The following is a 22,202-nucleotide window of genomic DNA, read 5'->3' as shown; positions in this document are numbered from 1 at the left end:
TCCCCTTGGAAAACCCAGGATCATTTTGAAAGATGCTCATGGACATGATCTCCCTGGGGGCTCATCACAGTATCAAGGTAGAAGAGGAAGCTGAGACCAGTAAGATCACATGGTGGCTAAAGGTGGTGTGGCTAGTGAGGGACAGGTCGCTTGGCTGCAGAGCCACTGGTGGGCAGCAATGCACCACAGCAACGGGGTCTGGCACTGGTGGGCGGCAATGCACCACGGCAACGGGGTCTGGCACTGGTGGGCAGCAATGCACCACGGCAACGGGGTCTGGCAGAGATGGCAGTTTTCCTGGCCACAGTGTCCAGCAGCAGCATGGCTCTGTCTGTGGTCAGTCAGGGGTGCAGCTGTGACCTGAGACTGCGGGCTCCTTTGAAGGTGGTGGCCCTGCCCCTCGTGTGGAGCCCAGCTGTGCTGTGGGGCTGGGCTACGGTGTCCTCCTGTCTCAGGATGTGGCTCTGCTTTCACTGCCCACCAGCTCTCCAGCCTTCCCCTTGGTTCTTGGAGACCTAATTTGCTTCCAATCAACCCCTTCCTGCTCAGCGGCCAGCCTATTTCTCCATCTGCAACTAGCAACCCTGACTATAACTTCTGGGGAAACTTCTGGCTATAACTTCTGAGGCACAGAGCAGGGCAGGAGCTTGCCCAGGGTCACAGAGCTCTCGGTCAGTCTGGGAGTGGCAGCCAGGCCACCTCCTCCTCCTGCAGGAAGCTTTCCCCACCTTTCAGCAGCCCTGGAGCCGCATGGAGCAGAGAAGGGAGTTGTCTGCCCTCCGGCATCCTGTGTGTTCCAGGCTGTGTGGGAGCAGGTGCAACTGCCAGGCATGGCAGGAGCCTGGGCCCAGGCCAGCACTCAGGAATGCAGTGGGGCCCTGCCCCTCCCTGCAGGGATGAGCAAGTGCCAGGCGCCCAGGGCAGCGGATGTGTCTGTGGCTACAGCCCCAGCCGCCCCCGCCTCCGCCTCCGCACCGGCTGTCCTGGGCCAGCCCCCTGGGGGCCTGGGATGTGTGGGGAGCATGAATGGGGCTCTGTGGCCCAGCAACTGTTCTGTGGAAGGCGGCTGGTGGCTGCACAGGTGACTGCAGGGGTGGGTGGGGGATGCAAAGATCTGCTTCCTGGGCCTGGTGTCCCCTGCCTTGCGTGAGGCCCTGACCAGACATCACTGAAGCATCAAAACCAACCCTTGTGGCCCACCTGAGACCTGCCTCTTGGATCACAGGGGCAGTGGGGAGGGGTGTCCAGGGCTCCCGATGCCTCTGAGCCTTGCTCTCAGGTCAGTCCATGTGGCTCAGTCCTGACTGTAAGGCCTCACGCTGCCCTGATTCCATTTCCTCTTCAGTACAAGGCAGACAGAGCCCAGCCTAGGGTCTGGATGGGATGAAATGAAGATGTCTCCTCCCAACAGGACACTGTCTACCCCTTCCCTCTTCTCCCCCCAGAACCGTCAGCCCTGTGAGGATGGGGTCTGGGGTGGGGCATGTGGACGGAGTTTCACTGCTTGTCCACGTGCTTATTTTCCGGGGCACCATCGCCCCTCACCACTGCTGTTCCCGTGTCTTCTGGGTGTCCCTGACCCCAGGGTGGTGGAGGCCGTCTCTTGGAAGGGGCTGACACCCAAGGGGCGGACCTGCCAGGTCCCCCAAAGCACATGACCTCTCTCCAGAAGAACCTGGATGTAACATCTAATGCCCAGGCCAGAGCTTGGGGACAGCTGGACTGGAGCCACAGGGTCAAGGAGGGGGAGTCCAGAAACGCAAACCACCCAGCTGGGAGGGCTGCTGGCAGGTCCTTTACAAAGCAGGCAGCTCCCCTACCCGTTGGACCAGGCTGGCCTAACCAGGGCCTGCGCTTATCTGGGGATGGGGCAGAAGAGATGGAGACTAGAGGCATTGAGGTGGCACTGCGGTTGCTGAACCCGCCGGCCTGCACTGGGGTCCCTGCATCCTAATGGGAACAGAAATGTAGGAAGAGATGGAGGCTGCCAGGGCTCCTGGACCCCTACTGTCTGCCTGGGGAGGGTCACCTCAGTGTGGGGGAAGCCTGGGGACATGAGAGAGTCCTAGGCCTGGGCTGCCTGTGCCCAGTCTGTTGTGGGGGTGTCTGGTGACCCCTGGGGTGGCGGGAGGAGCAGATGCCAGTCTGGGAGGCCGGATTGGTTGAAGACCAACTTTAAAGTCGGGAGCAGTGCCCAGAGCGGGGCCAATTTCTGCTGGGTGGTTCTCTCTGCTTTTTGAAAAAGGAGCCCCCGCCCGACCCCCGCAGGCGCTGGTCTGGGCGTCTGAGCCCAGATGGTGCGCTCGCTCCAGAGGGCGGGGGGCTCCGGCGGCCGCCGCGGGACGGTGGGGCCAGAGGGGCCCGTGGGGGTGGCGGAGCCGCCCGCAGGAGAAGGGGCCCCGCCCGCGCCGGCCCTGGAGTCGCCGGTGTCGCCGCCCTGCCCGCGGGCCCGCCCTCCTGGCCCAGCCCAGGGCCCTGGGAGCTATTTTGAAAGTGACCCTGGGCTGGGGCGCCGGGGCGAGCGCGGCGGCGCGGAACCATGACAGAAGATGACCGAGGCGGCGCTGGTGGAGGGCCAGGTCAAGCTGCGGGACGGCAAGAAGGTCGGGGCGCGGCGGGGGCGCGGGGGGGCGCGGGCGCGGGCGGCGGCTCACGCTCCCCCCTGTCCCCGCAGTGGAAGAGTAGGTGGCTGGTGCTGCGCAAGCCGTCGCCCGTGGCAGGTGAGCGGGGCGGGCGGGGGACGGTGGGCGCGGGGGGCCTAGTGACCCCGGTTACCGAGGCCCCCCCGGCAGGAATGCTAGCTCGCCAGAAATCGCCGCCGCCGTCACCCCGCCGGGAAACCGGAGAGCCCCGCGCGGACCCCGGACCCCACGGCGCCCCTGGGAGCGCAGTGGGGGCCCGGACGGAAGAACCCTCTTTCCAGCAGGGCAGACTGAGGCCCGGGGGCTGCCTGGTGGCCCTGGAGGCGGAGGGGATGCAGGCCCTGAGCCCCCCAGCAGAGCAGCAAGGGGTACCCCAGAAGCAAAACCCCACGTGCCTGAGGGTTGAGCTGTGCTTGTGGAAACGCTCAGAGCAGGGTCCCGGAACCCAGCCTCCAGGGGTGCTGTGTGGGTGGGCGCTGACCCTGGGCCCCTCCCAGGCAGAGGAGAGGCTGGGCTGTGGTGGGGTAGGGGGCAGAGTGACTGCCATATTGCTGGGAGAACAGTCCTCTGGGAGGAGGCAGGGGTCCCCCGCAGTTCCCGCCCTGAGCCAGTACCCCAGCTTGGGGAGGGTCAACACGGAGCCCCCAGGCCTGCAGCCCAGGCCGCCTGCAGCGCTGGCCTGTGGGGAGGGCTGAGCCGGGCCTGCAGCTGCTCCAGAGGACAGGTGCGGTGGAGCCGGCCAGGCCCCGGTCTGGGTGGGATGCTCGGCCTGCGTGCACCGGGGGGCTGTACGCCATAGGCCTGCCAGAGCGTCATCCAGGAGGGGTGTCTGTGGCTCCCAGGGAGGGTGTGGAGCAGGGTTCCCTCCTGGGTCCCCTCTGCAGGACCTCAGGTGGTCCTGGAGGAAGGCACTTCCTGCCTGCCTCCACCTCCCCTTGCAGGGCCTGGGCTGCACACCAGTCACTTCACTCAGCCCTCCGTGCCCAGACCCCCTGCCTGGAGCTGCGGGAGCACCATCAGAGCCTGGAAGGGTGTCTTTGTCCTCCGGGGCTGCAGGGGACCTGGTATAGGAAGGGGTGGTGTCTGGGCAGAGAGGCCCTGCCAGGCTGGGGCGGACGACAGGCTTTGGTCAGCTGTGGCTGGGCCAGGGCTGTGGTGGGGCAGGTGGTGCTTGATGGGTAGATAGTGCTGAGCTGGAGCCGGTGCAGACCAGAGAGGCCACAGCCCAGGAAGGCATGCGGGACAGCAGCCCAAGAGGAGCATTGTGGGAGAGGTCTTTGTCCCGCTTGGGAGGCTTTTCTTTCTGGATCAGAGAGTCCCAGGGGGCAGGGCCTGCCAGGCTCAAGACGGTGCGCTCCCCAGGCCTGCTGAGTGCCTGAGCGGAGTGATGGGAGCTGGCAATGGGTCCCCCAGGTGGGACAATCTGTGAGTCTCTAGGTGAACGTGGTGGCTCCCCAGCGTCGGCTGGGTCACCCCGTATCCCGCGCAGTTGAGATCTGCAGCCTCGTGGGACTGGCGTGGGAGGTGATGTGGGGTCGTGGAAGGTGCCCTGCCCCCTCTGGGTGGATGTGCATTCCGAGCCTTGCGGCCAGATGTCCCTAGCACCCACCAACTCCCTGGCCTGGGACCCATTGCTTTGGACACCTGCTTTCTGTGTTGGTCACTCCAGCAGCCTGGGACTGAAACGGAAACCCTGTGGGGTGGCCCAGAGGTCAGTCAGATGAGGCGATGGGACAGAGCGGAGTTCTCACGCCCACCTCCCCACCTTGACCAGGCCAGCCTGGCACCTCCTCTCTGCTCAGAGGCCCTGATGCCTCTTCCTCCTGGCCCCTCATGAGCCTCCCTGGATGCCGCCCCCTTTGCCTTCACCCAGCTGCCTTCCCGCTCAGAGCTGGAGACCACCTCCCTTGTGGATGGGCCTGGCCTGGCGGGAGCAGGCCCCAGCCCTGGAGGAGCAGACAGCACTCTTGGTGTGAGGGAGAGAGAAAGGGTCCTGTTTGCTTCCTTGTAAGACAGGCAGGGTTCTTTTTGTTAGCAGCGGTGATTTCCTTCTGGGAAGGGCCCAGATGTGCACCTTTTCCACGGGCACCTTTCTCCTCCTTGTGTTTTTCTCAATCATAAGCACGTCTTTCTCTTGTGGCAAAGTTTAGTTAGCGAACAAAAGGGAAACACCTTTTATCAAAGGGTAGCGCAGCCACAGTGCCTGGCATGGCCAGTGGATGTCGGGCCGTCTGCCGCGGTGTGGGACTGTAGGGTGCCCTGCAGTGGGGCTGCGTTCCTCGAGGTCTCCACTGCGTCCTGACTGCAGGATGCGTGTGTGCGTCCCCTTCTGGGCAGGGCCCCGGGGGAGGAGGGAGGTCTGTGTCCAGTCGTGGCCCAGGACTCTCTGCTGGTGACCCGGCCCACCAGCACCTGGCCCAGCCCCTCTCTTCTTCCTCCCTGGCGCAGCGGCTGGGGGTGGCAAGGCAAGCGTTCTTGACATCCTGTGGAGGGTGTGGCCCCGGGCCGGACATTTGGAGGGACCCGCTTCCCACAGGGGCTGTCCCTGGGGGCTTCATCCAGCTCAGAAAAGCTACCGGGAGGGCCCGAGTCCTGGAGCTGGCAGGGTCTTGCAGTCACCATGGAAGGGAAGCTGAGGTGCAGAAACCCGAGGAATCTGGCCCAAGACACAGACTGCTGGGCAGACCCCAGTTCCCCCCAGACAGCCCAAACCTTGCCCCCCGCAGCTGGCTGGAAGTTCTGCACCTGCCCCCAGGCTGACGACTGGGTGCTTGCTTAGTCTCCCCCATCCCTGCTCTGGGTTCTAATGCTGAGTCCTCGGAGGGCAGGGTCCCCTTTTCCGTGTCGCCCTCAAAGGCAGCCTGGTGGGACTGAGCCTGTCCTGCAGGAGGGACCCCACGGAGACAGCGCAGGAGCCAGGAGCCCCTTGGCAGGTGCCCCATAGGCCCCGGAGCTGCCCCACGGCTGGTGCTGTGCTGGGGCCCTGCCCCCCACAGTGGGCAGCGCTGCTAACGAGGGGCCGGGGGTGGAAACTGGGTCGGCCCTTCCTGAGCAGAGCCTCCTGGCGGTGGATTTCCTGTGCCTCTGGGCTGAAGACTGGGCGTGGGTGGTGGCCAGTTATCCTCTCCCCATGGAAACATCAAGAACAGGGCGAGTTTCCCGCAGCCCCCGCCTCAGGACAGGGAATCAGAGAGCCGGGGTTCAGCTCTCAGCTCCACAGGTGGAAACGGTGACTTGGGACGGCTGCTTCCCTGCCTGCATCCTCCGCCACTCACAGGGCTCTTGAGGGCCATGGAGAGGTGGGCGCGAGGGCCTGGGCCTGGCATCCGGAGCCTCATCCTGGGCTGCCCCTGGTGATGTCTGGGGGGCCCACCTGCACCACGCCTTCAACACCTGTGCAAGGCAGGGGCGCCCTCATGTTTCCTTCCTGAACCAGATTGTGAATGGGGCCGGGGCTAGGCACTGGATCTTGGTCCCGTGTGTCCTGGCTGTGGCCTGGTCTGAGGAGGCACCAGCAGGCCAGCCTGGTTGATGGCCGCCCCCGTCGCCCCTGCCCAGCTTCTGGGCACGGCTCCAGGCTGCTGCACCCCCAGTAGGGTCCCCTCAGGCTGCTACCACCTGCATTGCTAAGGCAGGGCCTCAAGGTCACTGTGACCTCCAAGGGCTGTCCCACAGCCACTTCTGCGGACTCCCATCGTGTTCAGTGTGGGCGGGGACTCCCCCGCTATGTCCCTGGCCCGCACGTGCCCCTGCCTTCCCTGGGCCACCATGCCTGCCCGCTCCATCCTCCCTGTGGCTTCTCCCCCTCCTCCTTCTCCCCTCCCGCCCTCCCCGGCTCTCCGCCCTCCCTGGCTGTAAGGCCTTCCGTGTGCTCATGACTCCACGGTTATTTTTACATCTCCAGACGCCTGCGTCCAACTGCCTGTGTGCATCGCCGCCCGGCGTCTGGTGGGCTTCTCAGCCCCACGTGTCCAGGAAAGCCCCCGACCCCAGCCCCCACCCCAGAAGGGTCCCCAGGCCTCCCTCCCCCACCCAAGTCCCAAGGCTCATCCTGGATGCCTCATTCCCCTGTAGCTGTGGAGGTGATTGCAGGGGGAGCGCGTGTGCACGTGCGTGTGCGTGTGTGTGTGAGAATGCACGTGTACACCTGTACACACCGTGGGAGCGTGTGCACGTGTGAGCAAGTGTGAGCATTTGGGTGTGTAAGAGTGTATGTGTGAGTGTGCGCTTGTGTGGCTGTCTTAGCTCAGGCGGCTCTTAGCGAATGCCACCACCTGGGCGGCTCCGACAGCCAGTCATCGCTCACAGTTCTGGGGGCTGGAGGCCCAAGATCAAGGCAGCTTAGGTGTCTGGTGAGGACCGTGTCCTGGGTGTCTGGTGAGGACTATGTCCTCTACATAGATGGCGCTTTCTCTGTCCTTACATGGTGTAGGGGGAGGAAGCGCCCTGGGGTCCTCTCATCAGGCACTGGTCCCATTCTTGAGGCTCCACCCTGAGTACCTCATTGGCTCCCATAGGCCCCACCAGCTAACCCATCACCTTGGGGAAGATTTCAACACCAGAATTTCAGATTCAGACCCCAGCAGTGAGTGCATGAGTGCACGTTTGTGTGTGTGCACACAAGAATAAGTGCAAGTACGTGTCCGTGACCACCTGTGTGTGGGAGTGTGTCTGTGTGCACGTGTGCACATGTGTGTGAATACTTGTGTGTATGTGTGTGTGTGTTTGAGCTCAAATGCCTGTCTGTGTGCATGTGTCTGTGTGTGCAAGTGTGTGCGGGTGTCTGCATGGGTGTGCATCAGTGTGTGCACCTCTGTGTGAATGGATGTGTATGAGTGTGTGCATGCGTGTGTGCATGTATGAGTGTGCCTGTGTGTGCGTGTATGAGTGTGTGCCTGAGTGTTCGTGTATGAGTGTGAGTGTGCCTGTGTATGTGTGTGCTTGTCTGTATGTATGAGTGCGTGTGTGCCTGTGTGTATAAGTGTGTATAAGTGTGCCTGTGTGCGTGTATGAGTGTGTGCCTGTATGTGTTCGTGCATGAGTGTGCATTTTCATGTGTGTGCATGTATGAGTGTGCATTTGCCTGTGTGTATGAGTGCGTGTGCATGTATGAGTGTGTGCACATGCCTGTGTGTATGTCTGTACCTGTGTGTGTGCATGTGAGTGTACATGTGCCTGTGTATGTGTGCATGTATGTGTGTGCCTGTGCATATGCGTGTGTGTGTGCATGTTTGTGTGTGTGCGTGTGTGTGCATCTGTGTGTATGAGTGTATGTGTGTGCGTGTCTGTGTATGAGTTTGCGTGCCTGTGCATGAGTGTACATGTATGACTGTGCCTGTGTGTGTGCATGTATGTGCATGCCTGTGTATGAGTGTGCATGTATGAGTGTGTGTGCCTGTGTGTGCTTGTGTATGAGTGTGCATGGATGAGTGTGTGTGCGTATCTGTGTGTGTATCAGAGTGTGTGTAAGAGTGTGTGCATGTGTGCCTGCTTGCTCCACGTTGGTCTCTGTGCCTTGGTTGGCCTCTCTTGGTGTCTCCTCTTTGTCTTCTTTCACCATCATGACCCGGTGCCCTCCACCCAGCCCAGTGCTGCCTGCCAGAGCCCCGGGAACCCTCCAAGTCCTGCAAAAGCCTTCCCTGGCCAGGTTGCAGCCAATGCCCAAGAGTGCAGAGCAGCCGGAGGGTGGGTGGGTGGGGCTGACGGTGGTTCCTCAGCCACTGGATGAGAGACCCCCGGGTGCCCAGGCCTCCTGGGAGGGTGTGGCTGGGGCCCTCTGGACCTGGCCCCCGGGGAGCTGGCCAGTGGCCATCTGCTCCTGAGTCCCTCAGCCCTGCGTCTCCCCGGCACACGTGCTGTGTCCCAGGGAGAGCTGCTGCGTCCTGGGGCTCTGGTGTCCCGGCCCTGACCTGGCTTGGTCTCAGCCCTGGGCTTCCGTCTCTCTGGTGCCAGTTCCTGCAGCGTTTTGCCCCCGGCACTCATCTCTAGATGCGCTTTAAAAACAGGATCGATTTATCGTCCGTGATGAGGAGGGGGCGGCCTGAGCATGAGGGGGTGGGCGTCAGCTGCCGGAGAAGCTTCCAGCAGGCGGGAGGGGTGAGTCGGCCCCCAGCTCTGACCTCCCCGCTTCTGTTCATGTTTGAAAATGACCCCCAGCTCTGACCTCCCCGCTTCTGTTCATGTTTGAAAATGAAATCGGTGACTTGGGTGGTCATCAGTTTCCTGTGGCCAACAGAATAAAGCACCACAGCTGGGCCTTCGAACAAGGAGAATTCGCCCTCTCAGTGCTGGGAGTCAGAGCTCTGCAGTCCAGGGGGCCGCAGGGCCACACTCCCTCTGAGCTTCCCAGAGGAGCTCCTTCCTGCCTCTCCCAGCTCCTGCTGGACACAGGCGTCCCTTGGCTGTGGCCTCAGCGCTCCAGTCCCTGCCTCCGTCCCCATTCAGGTGACCTTCCCTGTGTCTGTTCCTCCTGTTCTGCCTTTTACAAGGACACTTGCTGCTGCACTCAGATAATCTAGGATCCTGACCTTGATTACGTATGCAGAGACCCCATTCCCAAATAAGGACATACAGGTTCCAGGGTCGTGAGTGGACACATCTTGCTGGGCTAGCCCCCTGCATGTAAGCGCTCCTAGGTTCTCAGGCGTTGCCAAGGTACAGGGTGTGAGTCTGCTTTTGGAGACAGAGTCCAGAAAAACCAGACAGGCTGAGGGGTGGCGTCCGTGAATCGGAAAAAGGTCTGAAGGTCGAGCATGGGTTCAGCACGTTCCCCACCACCAACCTGGCAGGTGCAGACGTCTCGGGTGGGGCCGGCTGGCTCGTGGAAGGTGTGAAAAGCCATCGTGGCAAATTCAACTCTCGGCCAAGAGTTGGCTCACTGTGGTCTCTGGGCCAAATCCCGCCAGAACCTGTTTTTGTAAATAAAGTTTTATTGGCACACAGCCATTCCCACACGCATCATCTGTGGCTGCTTTCCAGCTAAGTATCGTAATGGAGACTTTAAGCCCAGTAAAGCCAAAAGGGTGATGTCGGGCTCTTTCCAGGCAAGCTCCTGATCCCAGTCCTGACTGGGTTATTGGGAATGTAACTTGTTGAACAAAGGAGGCGCAGGTTGGGGGCAATGACAGGAACTGGTTGTCAACAGGTGCCAGAGCTGTCTGCAGGGTGTGGCCAAGGTGCCACCATCACAGAGCAGAGCCACAGGGCAGGAAAGGTGTCTGCCTGGCTTCTGGGCGATCAGGCCACCAAGGCTCCAAGGAGGCTGAGGCCCTCGAGGTGGAAGGTGGCGGACGGATGGTTGGCCAGGGTGTGCCCCTTGCTGAGTACTGAGGGTGAGCCATGGGTCCCCTGGTCCCTCTGTGCATGGGCAGCCAGATTGCAGGGAAGCCAGCCTGGCCTTACAGCTGGTAATGCAGACAGACGTGTACCTGAATATGCAAGCATGTATTGAGCGCTTGCTGCATGCAGGGCCTCCACACCTTCCTGCAGATGGTCCTTATGGCATTGCTGCAGGTGGGACTGCCACTGTCCCCAGGTCACAGATGAGAAAACTGAGGCCAAGAGCCCAGGGCCACGAGGCTGGCAGATCAGAGCGGGGATTTCCAGGGGCCTCGCCCCTTAGGGGAAGGGTGTGAAGGGGTGCTCTGTGTGGGCTGTGATTATCCTCAGTGGAAGTTTCTGCCACTCTCCACATGGATGTGGTTGAGCTTTTTAAGGTCCCCTGAGGCAGAGGTGGCCCAGGCCCCTGCAGCGATCTCACAGCACACTTCAACTGCGGAGGGTGGAGGCTGTGGTGCGGTCACAGAGTCGGGGGCTGCGGGCCGTCCTCAGGCTCAGGCAGCCCTGGGGCCCCCGTCCTCCGCGGAGCCACCCCCATGTTCATGCTATTCCCACACGCGTCATTTCTTGGGTGCTCTGGTGATGCATTTGGGGGACACTGCTGTTATGGCAAATTCCAATTATGCCGCCATGTTTGATTTCTCTCTCTGGGGCAGGCGTCCTGCTTCCTGCCTTGGAGTTTCCACAGCGGGGCAGGAGATTGTCTGGAAAGGGCAGGCGGAGTTCTGTGGGTGCAGGGATGAGGGGGCTTCTTTCTCAAATTGGGAATGCCTGGCTTTTTTCTAGCTGTAAATGTTTCAGACACTGTGGACAGATCCTCCAATGGGAAGTGAACATCCTGTCGCTGCACCCACACTGTGCCTTGCTTTTGTGAATCAAGTTTCCTGGCATGCAGCTGTGCCCGTGGGTCCACAGACGGTCTGGGGCTGCTTTCACCAGCACGGGTGCTGCTGCTGAGTAGTGGCTGCAGAGCCCGTGTGGCCCTGAAAGCTGCATGCTTGCCCTCTGGCCCCTTGCAGAGGAAGCTTGCTGACCGCTGGCCCCCGTGGTCACACAGGCCCCCCTGGCTCTGCGGGCTGCGGCCATGTGGCCTGGGGAGGTGGGCACGGCTGGGGAGGGAAGCTGAGCACCATGTCTGCTCTGGATTCCGTTGCAAAACTGAGGGTCTGAGTTGAATTCATCTGGGATTTTGGTTGTCACATGGCTTTGCGGGGCCTGTGTGAAGAGTGAGCACCCACTCTTCAGAGCTTCAGACGACACGTCATTCTGCAATCCTCTTCGGGGACATTCTCCCCCATCCCCTCCTGCATGCTCACAGGGATTTGGGGTGTTTGCATGAGGCCCCAAAAGCTACACCCTCGCCGAAGCCAGGTATCCTGGGGCCCAGCCGCCGGAGCCTAGGTGGGAGGAGGCATGGTGGTGAAGCCTGGAGCCGTGCCGGGAGGGCCGGGAGTCTTCCTGTGCAGTCCTCTGCTCTCTCGGGCAGACCTGCTGCCCCTGCCATTCACAGGAGTGTCCCCGGGCCAGGTGGTTCGCCCAAGGCCACACAGGGACTGTGCTGTGCTGGGTTCGAACTGCACCTGGCGGAGTGGACGGCACCCGCTAGTTGCTTGTGGTGACAGTGACGTTGGAAAATGGGAACGTGGGGGTGGGGACGGGGACCCGAGTTGCCCTGGAGGCTCTGGGAGGCAGAACGCAGGCAGGTCCCCAGCAGCCGAGGAAGAAACCAGAGGAAGTAGTGGCTGCAGAGCCCGTGTGGCCCTGAAAGCTGCATGCTTGCCCTCTGGCCCCTTGCAGAGGAAGCTTGCTGACCGCTGCATGCTTGCCCTCTGGCCCCTTGCTGTGCTGGGCAGTGGCCGGGTGGATGGTGGGGGACCCACGGCCCACTGACCTCCCCGACTCCCTGAGGCTGAAGCTCAGCCACACCTGGGAACTAAAGGAACCAGGAGGGGTGGTGGGTCTTGAGGCGGAAGGGAGCGGGCACAGGTGTGGCTGGCAGGGCGCCAGGGCAGGGGCAGGCTGGCAGAACCAGGGCAGGAGGCCATAGCCACCAGGCAGGCCCCACGCCGGGCCCCCAAACCCCTGACCACAGATACTGCAGGCCTCAGTGTGGCCCGGAGGGCTCCAGGGCCTGGGACAGGGCGAATCCGCTGGCGAAGGCCCAGAACCCAGTCATGGTAGCCAGCGTCGGGGGCCAGGCACAGACATGAATATTCTGGGTTCGTTTCTGCTCTTGTGGCCTGTGGGTCCTGCCGTGGGAGGGGATCGCCCCATTTTGTATGCCAGGAGTCGAAGCCTTGGCATGGCTGAGTGGCTGGCTTGAAGTCACGCCCCCAGTCCGGGTCTCTGCACTGTCACGGCCTCCTTGGGGACACCAAGGGCGCGGGAAGGCGGTGCTGGCTGGCGTCCCTGACAGCCGCGCTCCCTGCAGACTGCCTGCTGATGCTGGTCTACAAGGACAAGTCGGAGCGCTCCAAGGGCCTGCGGGAGCGCAGCAGCCTGACGCTACAGGACATCTGCGGGCTGGAGCCCGGCCTGCCCTACGAAGGCCTGGCCCACACGCTGGCCATCGTCTGCCTGTCCCAGGCCGTCATGCTGGGCTTCGACAGCCACGAGGCCATGTGTGCATGGGACGCCCGGATCCGCTATGCGCTAGGCGAGGGTGAGTGGCTGGGGCCGGGGCCGGGCAGAGGGCTCCCTGCTCAGGTGTGCCAGGGCCCCTCACCAACGTGGGCTGCAGAGGCGGGAGCAGCTCCAGGGAACCGTGCAGGAAGCTGGGACATTCATGGGTGCCTTAGAGTGGACTGAGCTCCAGCCTGGGGGTGCCCAAGAGGGTTTGGGAGGCGGAGTCTGCTGGGCTATGGTGTCTTTGGAGCTCCCTAGCCTGACCATTAGTTACAACTGGAGCCTTTAACCCAATCTGGTGGCCTTTGGAGGAATGTGGTCTCCCAAAGCTCCGCCCTTTGCTTCCCACACTGGACAGTGGAGCCCAGAGCCTGGGTAGGAAGGAGAGCCCCAGGCTGGGTCGTCCCACCCTAGCTTCCCCCACACAGGATGGGAGGGAGGGTAGGGGTGGGAGCAGAGGGAGGAAGAGAGAGGGGAAGGAAGTGCTCCCCTGCGGAGCTGGCCCAGGAAGAGGTGGAACCTCAGTCCCAGCCCTACAGGGGCTTCCAATGGGTGCCTGGGGGCCTCTGGGGGCTGAGCCGCCCTGGGGCTCTGAGCAGAGGTGGGTGGTGATGGGGCCTGGGCATTCAGCGGCAGAGCGAGCATAATCCTGCATCTCCTAAGAAACCAAATCAGTGCCACAAAACCCGTAATGAATAAAACAGTAGAACGTCAGCCGAGTCAGTCCTGGTCCTACACTGGCACCCACCCAATAATCCCAGCAGCCCTAGCTGCCCTCGCTTTAAAAACTTGCTATTTTAGGCCGGATGTGGTGGCTCACACCTGTAATTCCAGCACTTTGGAAGGATGAGGTGGGCAGATCACCTGAGCCCAGGACATAGAGACCACCCTGGACAAAGTGGTGAAACCTTGTCTCTACTAATAATACAAAAATGATGGCCAGGCACAGTGGCTCATGCCTGTAACCCTTGCGCTTTGGGAGGCTAAGGCGGGCAGATCACCTGAGGTCAGGAGTTCGAGACCAGCCTGGCCAACATAGTGAAACCCTGTCTCTACTAAAAATACAAAAATTAGCCTGGTGGCAGGCACATGTAATCCCAGCTACTCAGGAGGCTGAGACAGGAGAAGTGCTTGAACCTGGGAGGTGGAGGTTGCAATGAGCTGAGATTGTGCCATTGCACTCCAGCCTGGGCAACAGAGTGAGACTCCATCTCAAAAAAAATAGAGCCGGGAGGTGGGGGTTGCAGTGACCTGAGGTTGCACCACTGTCCTCCAGCCTGGGAGACAGAGTGAGACCCTGTCTTAGAAAAACAAACACGGCCGGGCGCGGTGGCTCACACCTGTGGTCCCAGCACTTTGTGAGGTCGAGGCGGGTGGATCATGAGGTCAGGAGATCAAGACCATCCTGGCTAACATAGTGAAACCCTGTCTCTGCTAAAAAAAAATACAAAAAATTAGCCAGGTGTGGTGGTGGGTGCCTGTAGTCCCAGCTACTCGGGAGGCTGAGGCAGGAGAATGGCATGAACCCGGGAGGCAGAGCTTGCAGTGAGCCGAGATAGCGCCACTTCACTCCAGCCTGGGTGACAGAGCGAGACTCCATCTCAAAAAAAAAAAAAAATTAAAAATTAAAAAATAAAAACACGAAAAACTTGCTATTTTGATGAGCATGGACTCTGCATAACTTTACTTTTTAAACTCTTGATTAAAATATCCTGGCCCTTGATGGCTGAGTAAAGAACCCGCTCCCCCAGTTTTGGCACCAGGGCAGCAGCCCCTCCTGCTCCATTGAAGGGGAGAGAAGCTGGAGGCTTAGTGGGAGGAGGTGCGGTCAGCTCTGCGGAAGGGCGCAGGGGAAGGAGACATGAGGAGAGAACTGCCAGAACTTTCCAGAAAGTTCTTCCGTTGGGGGTTCCCTCCAGCATGGCTCAGCGGCATGGCTCTGCTTCCTTCATCTGCTGGGGCAGGGCCATTGCACAGAGGCCACTGGGCACTGCCCAGGCAGCTTAACCTTGATAGAACATGGCCTGACAAGGATGCACCCAAGGCCACAGCTTGGAGCAGGTGGAGGAGGCACAGGAGTGGGAGGTGGGATGGAAACAGGGGTCCCTTTGGCTCTGGGGGTTGGAGATGGAGCAGGTGGGGCCCCTGGTGGGTAGGCTGCTGTCTGCCTGGGGTGCTGACCTGGGAAGAGGGGGGAGGCGGGGACAGCACTCAGGACCACTGTCCTCTCTGAGGCTTTCAAGGGCAGGGGCCTGGGCAGAGTCAGTGGACAGGACCATGGAGTGCTCAGGGTTCGGGTGAATGGCCACCTGGATGGAGAGAGGGCCTGTGGTGTCCTGAGGTTCCTGTGGCCAGGCTGGGGCTTCGATGCAGACCGGACTCTCCACACCCTAACTGGAGGCTGGGGGTCCCTGAGCCTCGGTTTCCCCTTCTGTGACGTGGCCACGCAGCTGTGGAGGGAGCCTTTCTGGAGAGGAGGTGCTGGGGACTGGAGCCCAGCCAGGGCACTCACCAGCCCTGTCCTCCCCAGCAGCTCTGTGGTGGGAGGGGAGGGAGGTGGAGGTCCGAGGTCAGGCCCCTCTGGGACTTGCTTGCGCCTAAACAAAGGTAGTTCCTGGGAGGATGGGGAGGAGACAAGTGCGACCCCCTGGACCCCGGACCCCTCGGGGCTGTGGGGAGAGCCATTTGCTCATCCTGCCGCTGCTGCCTCCCTGGCTGACACCTGGGTGGCTGCCCCTGCCTGCCCCAGCCTGGCCCCTGCCCCTGCTGCCTCCTCCTGTGATGCCCTCTTGCCCCACCCGCCCGCAGTGTCCCCTGCTGCCTCCTCTCACGATGCCCTCTCGCCCCACCCGTGATGCCCTCTCACCCCGCCCGCCTACAGTGCACAGGTTCCATGTGACAGTGGCTCCAGGCACCAAGTTGGAGAGCGGCCCGGCCACCCTGCACCTCTGCAATGACATCCTGGTCTTGGCCAGGGACATCCCCCCGGCTGTCACGGGGCAGTGGAAGCTGTCCGACCTCCGGCGCTACGGGGCCGTGCCGAGCGGATTCATCTTTGAAGGCGGGACCAGGTGTGGGTACTGTAAGTACGGATGCATGGGCTCACTGGGCAGCGGCAGCACCTCCCCTTCCCCAGAGAACTGCTGGCTTCAGGCCGACCGGCCCCACATGCAGGCCGGCCTGCTGGCATTTCCAGAACGCACCAGCAGGTGGATGGCGTCTCCCCACGCTCGATGTCCGAGGTCCTCTGCCTACAAGAACCTCAGTGTGAAGTGCCAAGTATGGGGCCTCAGCTGCCTCTGCTCTTCCTCACTGCAGGGAGAGAGTATGGGGATGGGAGGAGGGGGCCGAGACCACAGAGCCTCAGAGCCTCTCATATCCAGATTTCATGAAAAGGAAAAAACAAAGAACAAATGCATTTAGCAGCAGGGAGCGTGAGCTCCCGCATAAGCACCATGGAAACACATTCCTGGACCAAGAATTCCTGGTGGACACGCCAGCCGCCCCGCCTGTGGGTCTCTCAGAGCTGCCCTAATGTCCCCAGTGAGGTGGCCAGGCCGTGGGTGGGGATGGCCTGAGTCCTTTGGGGGTGAGAAGGCCTGAGAGCCGCCCTCAGCCAGGGGAGTGAGGGAAATGGGAGCAGGAAGGCACCCAGCCCTCCCCAGAGAGTCTGAGGGCTGCTGCAGGAGCGGGCTGTCCCAGCGACCCCCTCCACTTTCTCCCATGTTGGGTGCAGATGCGCCAGGCTGCCCTGTGGACCTGCAATCCCCGCGGAGGGCGTGACGCCTCCTCTCTTCCCTCTGGAGGGGCAGCTGCTCATTGGCCGGGCTGGTGGCGGGCAGAGGGGCCTCCTGTGGGCCTGGTGTGGGGCTGAGAGGACTGAGGGACAGCACTTGGCTCATACTGCCCGGGGCTCTGGCTCACACTGGCTCACACTGGCCGGGGCTCTGGTGGAGCCTGGATGTCCGGGCGGAGCAAATGCAGGCAACGACACAGGCCACGCTGGCCGCTTGGGACCTCATCCTGGGGCAGCTGGGGAAGGGGCTCAAGCCCATCTGGGTGCCATGTTACACCTTCTGCGCTGGGTGCTGGGAGCAAACCCAGTGGGTCTTGCGGCAGGAGCCAGCCCTGTTGGGGCCTTTGAGGAGACAACATCTGACCCTTGAAAGGGGAACAGGGTGGCAAGGCTCAGGCTCCACGGAGGCAGGGGGCGTACACAGCCAGCTGCAGGGGGCACACGGGGCAGAGCTGGCCCGGAGTCTCGGCCCCTGGGGCTGGCAGGGACCATAGCCAGAGCCCAAAGGGCCTTGGCCCCTCCAGGATTGGACAGCCAGTATGGATGGTCAGGGTCACTGCCCACGCCAGCTGTGGGCTGGTGTGGGGGGTGGGGGTGGTTCCCGGGAGAGCTAGGACACCTGTCAGGGTCCCATCTGCTGGATGGGCCCCCAGGCCCCCCTGCGGCAGGCCAGAGGTTCAGCACGGGGGCTTCAGGAGCCGCTGAGGAGTGGGTTGGCAGCGGCCGGGAACAGTGACTGGACCCAGCGTCCCTGTCCTCTGTCACGTGGGAAGCCAGAGCTGCAGGCTCTAGTTGTCCTGGCACGGGCAGCCTGTCCCGTCTGTGGTGTGCTGGATTTGGGGGTGCCTGGAGGGGGGAGACCCATGCTTTCCTTTCTGTCTGTGGAATTCCTTGGCACAGGCAGGCAGCTGGCCGGGTTGGCGCCACGTGCTTACCCTCTAAGCTGGGGCACGGCAGGAGGACCCGGGTCCTTGGAGACCTGCTTATTTTGTCTGGGCCATAATGGAATGGGGCCACTGGATGTTTTTTGTCTGAGGCCGTGGAGGTTCACGTCCCTGCTGAGGTGTGGGTGGCCCCTTTTCTGCTGGTAAACCGTCCCACACCTGGGCTGTGCTTCCCCCCAGGGCGAGGCTGCTGTGCTGTTTTCCTGGGCTGCTCAAAAGCCAGGGTGAACTCTTGTGGGGCCGTCTGTCCTGCTGCTGCCTCCCCAGGGCAAGGTGTTAGAGCAGCCCCACCCGCAAACCTGCACACCGGGCTGGCCACACAGAACCCACAAATGGGTGCTGGCCCCACAGAACCCACCTCTGCAGCTCAGTGCTGAATGTTCTCGTCCCCGGTGGGACCCTGGCCTGAGAGAGTAAGGGCTCTGGGAATTCCGTCACCGACGGCTGCACACCCCGTAGGGCAGGTGGGTTCTGGAGGCCAGGCTGGAAGGCTTGGCCGAGTCGCCATCCCTGTCCCCAGCAGGCCCTGCTGGGCTCTATCCTCCTGGATAGAGGATCCTCCCGGATAGGTGGCATGGCCGCCACCCTGGGTGGTTGAGGCTGGGTCTTAGACTCGGCCAAGTGATGGTGTTCGCAGTGCAACACTGAGTGCAGGCCGTGTGGCTGGAGGGACAGGGCGTCTGCGGCACGTGTGGGCAACCCGGGGCCTCCTGTGGGAGGGAGCCGGCAACTCGGGTGGTCCAGGGGCCGCGGCATCAGCTTCCTGGGGCTTCTGTAGCAGATGGCCCCCAAGAGAGGGCCAAGTGTCCAGAATGGGTTCCTTCTGCAGCCTGGAGGCCAGAAGCCCCAAATCAAGGGGTCCTCAGGGTCGGCTTTTCCCGAAATCTCTTGGGGAGGATCCATGGGAGGGTCCTTCCCGCCCCTTCCAGCCGCTGGTGGCCCCAGAGGCCTCGGCTCGTGGCTGCGCTGCTCCGATCCCTGTGGCCGCTCCGATCCCTGCGCCGCTCCGATCCCTGCACCTGCTGGCTCCTGCGTGGGCCTCCTCTTCTGTCTCCTGCAGTCCCCGGACTTAGGGCCCCCCTGGATAACCCAGGATGACCCAGGATGACCTCATCCCGAGATCCTCAGTTCCATCCACAGAGACCCCTGTTCACAGGTTCTGGTATGTGAACACATTTTATGGGCCACCATTTGGTCCACAACCAGGGCCACTGGGACAGAGAAGGATCCAGAAGCTGGATCCCAGTAAGTCTGTGGGTGTCGTCACATTCAGTCTGGAGGTCACAGCTGGGCTGGCGTCATGGGAAGGCCCTGGAAGGTTTTGGATGTAGGAAATCCACATTCCCTCCTTCCCCAGGGACAGGTCCCAGCCTGGCCCCCGATGCTCAGAACGGCCTCACTCGGCCCTGCCACAGCCAGCTCCACAGACAGCAGAGAGGGTGACCCCGGCCCAAGGCAACGCCTCACTCATCCTGAGATGCTGGGCATGGCTGCACATCATGGGGGCCCTGCTGGGGGTCGGGTGGAGACAGGCCTGGCTGGGCTTGGTGCCTGGGGGCGGAGGTCTGTCTGTGGACAGCTGCCTGTTCAGAATGGGACAGGCGGTAGCTTGGTGACAGCAACTCTGGGTCCCCAGTGTGGCCCAATTTCCTGTCTCTGTTGGTCACAGGCCTGTAGTGTGGACTCCCGGAGCTTGGCCCGAGCGCACTTGACACGTGGCAGGCGACGGTCTGTGGACAGTTCAGGGCTGTGGGCTCCAGCCTCACACACGGGCAAGTGACTGGGCCCCGCCTGCAGGGACGGATGTGCGTGGTGGAGAGTGATGCAGAGGGCCACTCACCCCAGGACAGGCTCAGCCTGCAGCAGAGGGCGGTGGGCCCTGGAGAGGGTGAACTCACCCAGAGTCCAGGAAGGGAGGGCTTTGGAGGGGCAGGGGGACATTTGAGCTGGGCCTTGAGGGCGAATGGAAGCTTTTGGAATGGAAGCTTCCCTTTTTCCCCCTTACCTGCTCTCTCCAGCTGGGTCCAGTCCAAGGACCACATCTGCCTCTTCACCCAGCCTCTGGGGGCCACCAGGAGCATTTGAAATTCATTTTGACTTTTAAAAATGAGTAAAGAATGTGGCCAGGCATGGTGGCTTATGTCTGTAATCCCAGCACTTTGGGAGGCTGAGGCGGGAGGATCACCTGAGGTCAGGAGTTCGAGATCAGCCTGGTTAACGTGGTGAAACCCTGTCTCTACTCAAAACACAAAAATTGGGCAGGTGTGGTGGCACACACCTGTAATCCCAGCTACTCCAGGCACTGAAGTGGGAAAATCACTTGAACCCGGGAGTTGGAGGTTGCAGTGAGCCAAGATCCTACCACTGCACTCCAGCCAGGGCAACACAGCCAGACTGTCTCAAAAAGGAAAAAAAAAAATAAAAAAGAGTAAAAAAAAATGAAAACCCCAACTAGGAGGCTCTTGCTCTGTGAACGCTGCATCTGCCCAGCTCTGGAGAGCCCCCTGACGGCCATTTTTGGCCACTGCAGCCTGGCGGGCAGCCTGGACCGAGCTGGCTGGAGCCCTGGGCTCTGTCCCCGGCGCTGGGGCAGCGGAGAATGCCTTCAGTGGCTTCTCCTGGTCGGGCGCTGGGTCTAGGGATCAGATGATCGGGCCTCAGAGCCTGCATGAGACGAATGAGGCATTTTCATTGAGGGTGGAAGGGGAGCTGGGAGGGGCACAGACCCCAGGCGGGGGCATTGGGGGAAGCTCTCTGGAGAAGTGAGCCTCAGGGGACTTATGCAGGGTGAATAGGAGTTAGCTCAGCTGTGAGAGGGTAAGGGGTGGAGAGAGGTGAAAAAGCACTTCAGACATTTTTGAGTACGAACGGGTGTCCCGAAGAGCTGTGTAGGAGCCCTGTTAGGTGGGGATAGGAGTCGTGAGGGTAGAGGAGGAGGAGGAGACAGGGCTGGGTTGTAGAGAGTTGGCTAACTGGACTAGTGAGCATTTTCACCACTGTCTTAGAGTAGCAGGGAGCCATTGAAGGTGCTTGAGCAGGGGGAAGTGTTTCATATGCTAATGCTGACCCCAGGGTGCAGATGAGCATGGAGGAAGAGGCTGACAGGGGCCAGAGAAGGTTCTGGTTGTGGTCCAGATGATGGAGGGCGAGGCTGCCCCAGGCAGCAGCTGCCTGGTTGAGGGGTGGGAGCGCTGTGGATTCCAGGAATGTTAAGAAGGTGGTGATAATGGACCAGGGGAGGAGGGGCGGCCCGGGAAGGGGGACCTTCTAGAGCTGTGCCCCTGGACTGGGGCTGCTTCAGGAGGGCAGAGGAGGGGTGGGAGCTGACACCCACTGCCAGGCTCCAGGCCTTCCTCCGTCCGAGACTCACCAGGTGGGGCCACTCCCAAGTGCACAAGAAGCTGCCACCTTGGGGGTGGGGAGGGCTGAGGTCATGTTATCAGGACTTCTCAGTCCTGCCTACGCCTACCTGGCATGAGCCACCCAGGACACCCTGGTCACCCTGATGTTTGTTCTCTGAGGAGCTGGGATTCTGAGCACTTAAGATTCTGACATCAAGGGGCAGCCATGAGGGCACTCAAGACTATTCAAACGGAAACCATCTTAGACCTAAATGGCTCATTGAGTGTCTGCAGGGAAACCACGAGGGCACTCGAGGTTATTCAAATAGAAACCGTCTTAGATCTAATTGGCTCACTGAATGTCTGTGTGAAACAGCATTTTCTTTCTCAAGCCAGTGAGTCCTGGCGTTAGTGCAGCAGCTTTTTCGCTGGAGACATGTTTCTTAGGAAGCGGGTGCGACTGTAACGTGGGTGAGGTTTGCCTGCAGCTCAGCAACCCCAGTCTCTGTCCGGAGTGGGAGCTGCCCTGAGCCCCGCAGGCCGTGGCCTTCTGCTTGCATCCTGCTGACTCTGTCCTGCTTCTCTGCGTCTCCCACACTGTTTCCTGCGGTGTGACAAACCCTCCCACAGCTAGCGGCTGGCGGCTGTTTCCTGGCTGGCGATTCTGTGGGCCAGGGATCTGGACGGGGCTCAGTGGGGACAGCTCATCTCTGGGGTCCCTCAGACAGTGGCATTGGGCTATGGTGGGGCCCAAAGGCCCAGGAAAATGCTTGTCGGCTGTTGGTTGGGTTGCCTCAGTTTCCCTCCAGGAACCTCATCCTCTGATAGGATAGCCTGGGCTTCTCTATAGGTTCCAAGAGGGCAGAAGCAGAAGCTGCCAGGCCTCTGATGGTCTTGGGGCAGTGCTGGGAGAGCATCCCTCGTGCCACTTTATGCCAGAGCCATTACTGGCTGGCCCTGATTCCAGGGAGGGAGTGGACCAGCCTCTCGAGAAGGGGCAGCCTCCGAGGGCAGGGCTAGGGGAAGCGAGTGGCTGGCTTTGCTGCGGCCACACCTGTGTGATACAGCAAAATGGGGCAGGCCCTGCTCTTCCCCCCTTTCCCCAAACACACAGGCAAATAGGGAACATGCACACGCTGTGTTGGGGAAGGGTGGGGCGGGGTCAGCAGCCTCTCACCTATTTCCTTCCACGCAAGGCTGAGCACTGGGGGTCTCCTGGTAATGGGTGCTTGGCTGGACACTGAGACCACAGACAGCTCAGGCTCCCTGCCAGCAAGGTGCTCAGCCTGGTGGCCAGGACAGCAGCAGACGGGGCTCTGCCCCAGAGGAGGCGTCCATGAGAGCATCATAGAGGGGCTGTCGGGGTCAGGGGACTGAAGGGGGCCAGGGGCCAAGAAAAGTATCATGAAAGGTGTCGTCATGTGACTTGAGTTTGGAAAGGTCAGGGGTGTTCTAGGTGGCCAGGGGTATGGAAGGTGGGGACGGCAGCCTCCTGGGTGGAGATGTAGGGGTGTGG

At 61.4% G+C, this 22,202-nt stretch overlaps 1 protein-coding gene across 4 annotated transcripts in view; it reads left to right on the top strand.

Moving 5' to 3' along the window:
* Positions 1 to 2,479: 2,479 nt before the first annotated feature.
* DOK7 (docking protein 7) overlaps positions 2,480 to 22,202 on the top strand; it is a 47,424-nt gene continuing 27,701 nt past the window's right edge. Inside the window, exons 1-4 of one of the 4 annotated variants that reach the window (XM_023206681.3) lie at positions 2,480 to 2,603; positions 2,675 to 2,720; positions 12,412 to 12,642; positions 15,487 to 15,687. In XM_023206681.3, coding sequence (XP_023062449.1) covers positions 2,550 to 2,603; positions 2,675 to 2,720; positions 12,412 to 12,642; positions 15,487 to 15,687 — 532 coding nt within the window. In that variant the 5' untranslated portion in view covers positions 2,480 to 2,549. Of the gene's footprint in view, positions 2,604 to 2,674; positions 2,721 to 12,411; positions 12,643 to 15,486; positions 15,688 to 22,202 lie in introns of those variants that run through there. The other 3 variants (XM_023206682.2, XM_026448270.2, XM_026448271.1) reach the window with 3 other exon arrangements.

The sequence above is a fragment of the Piliocolobus tephrosceles genome, chromosome 3, assembly GCF_002776525.5.
Source record: "Piliocolobus tephrosceles isolate RC106 chromosome 3, ASM277652v3, whole genome shotgun sequence".
Lineage (NCBI taxonomy): Eukaryota > Metazoa > Chordata > Mammalia > Primates > Cercopithecidae > Piliocolobus > Piliocolobus tephrosceles.
This window is presented reverse-complemented; position numbering and strand designations above follow the sequence as displayed.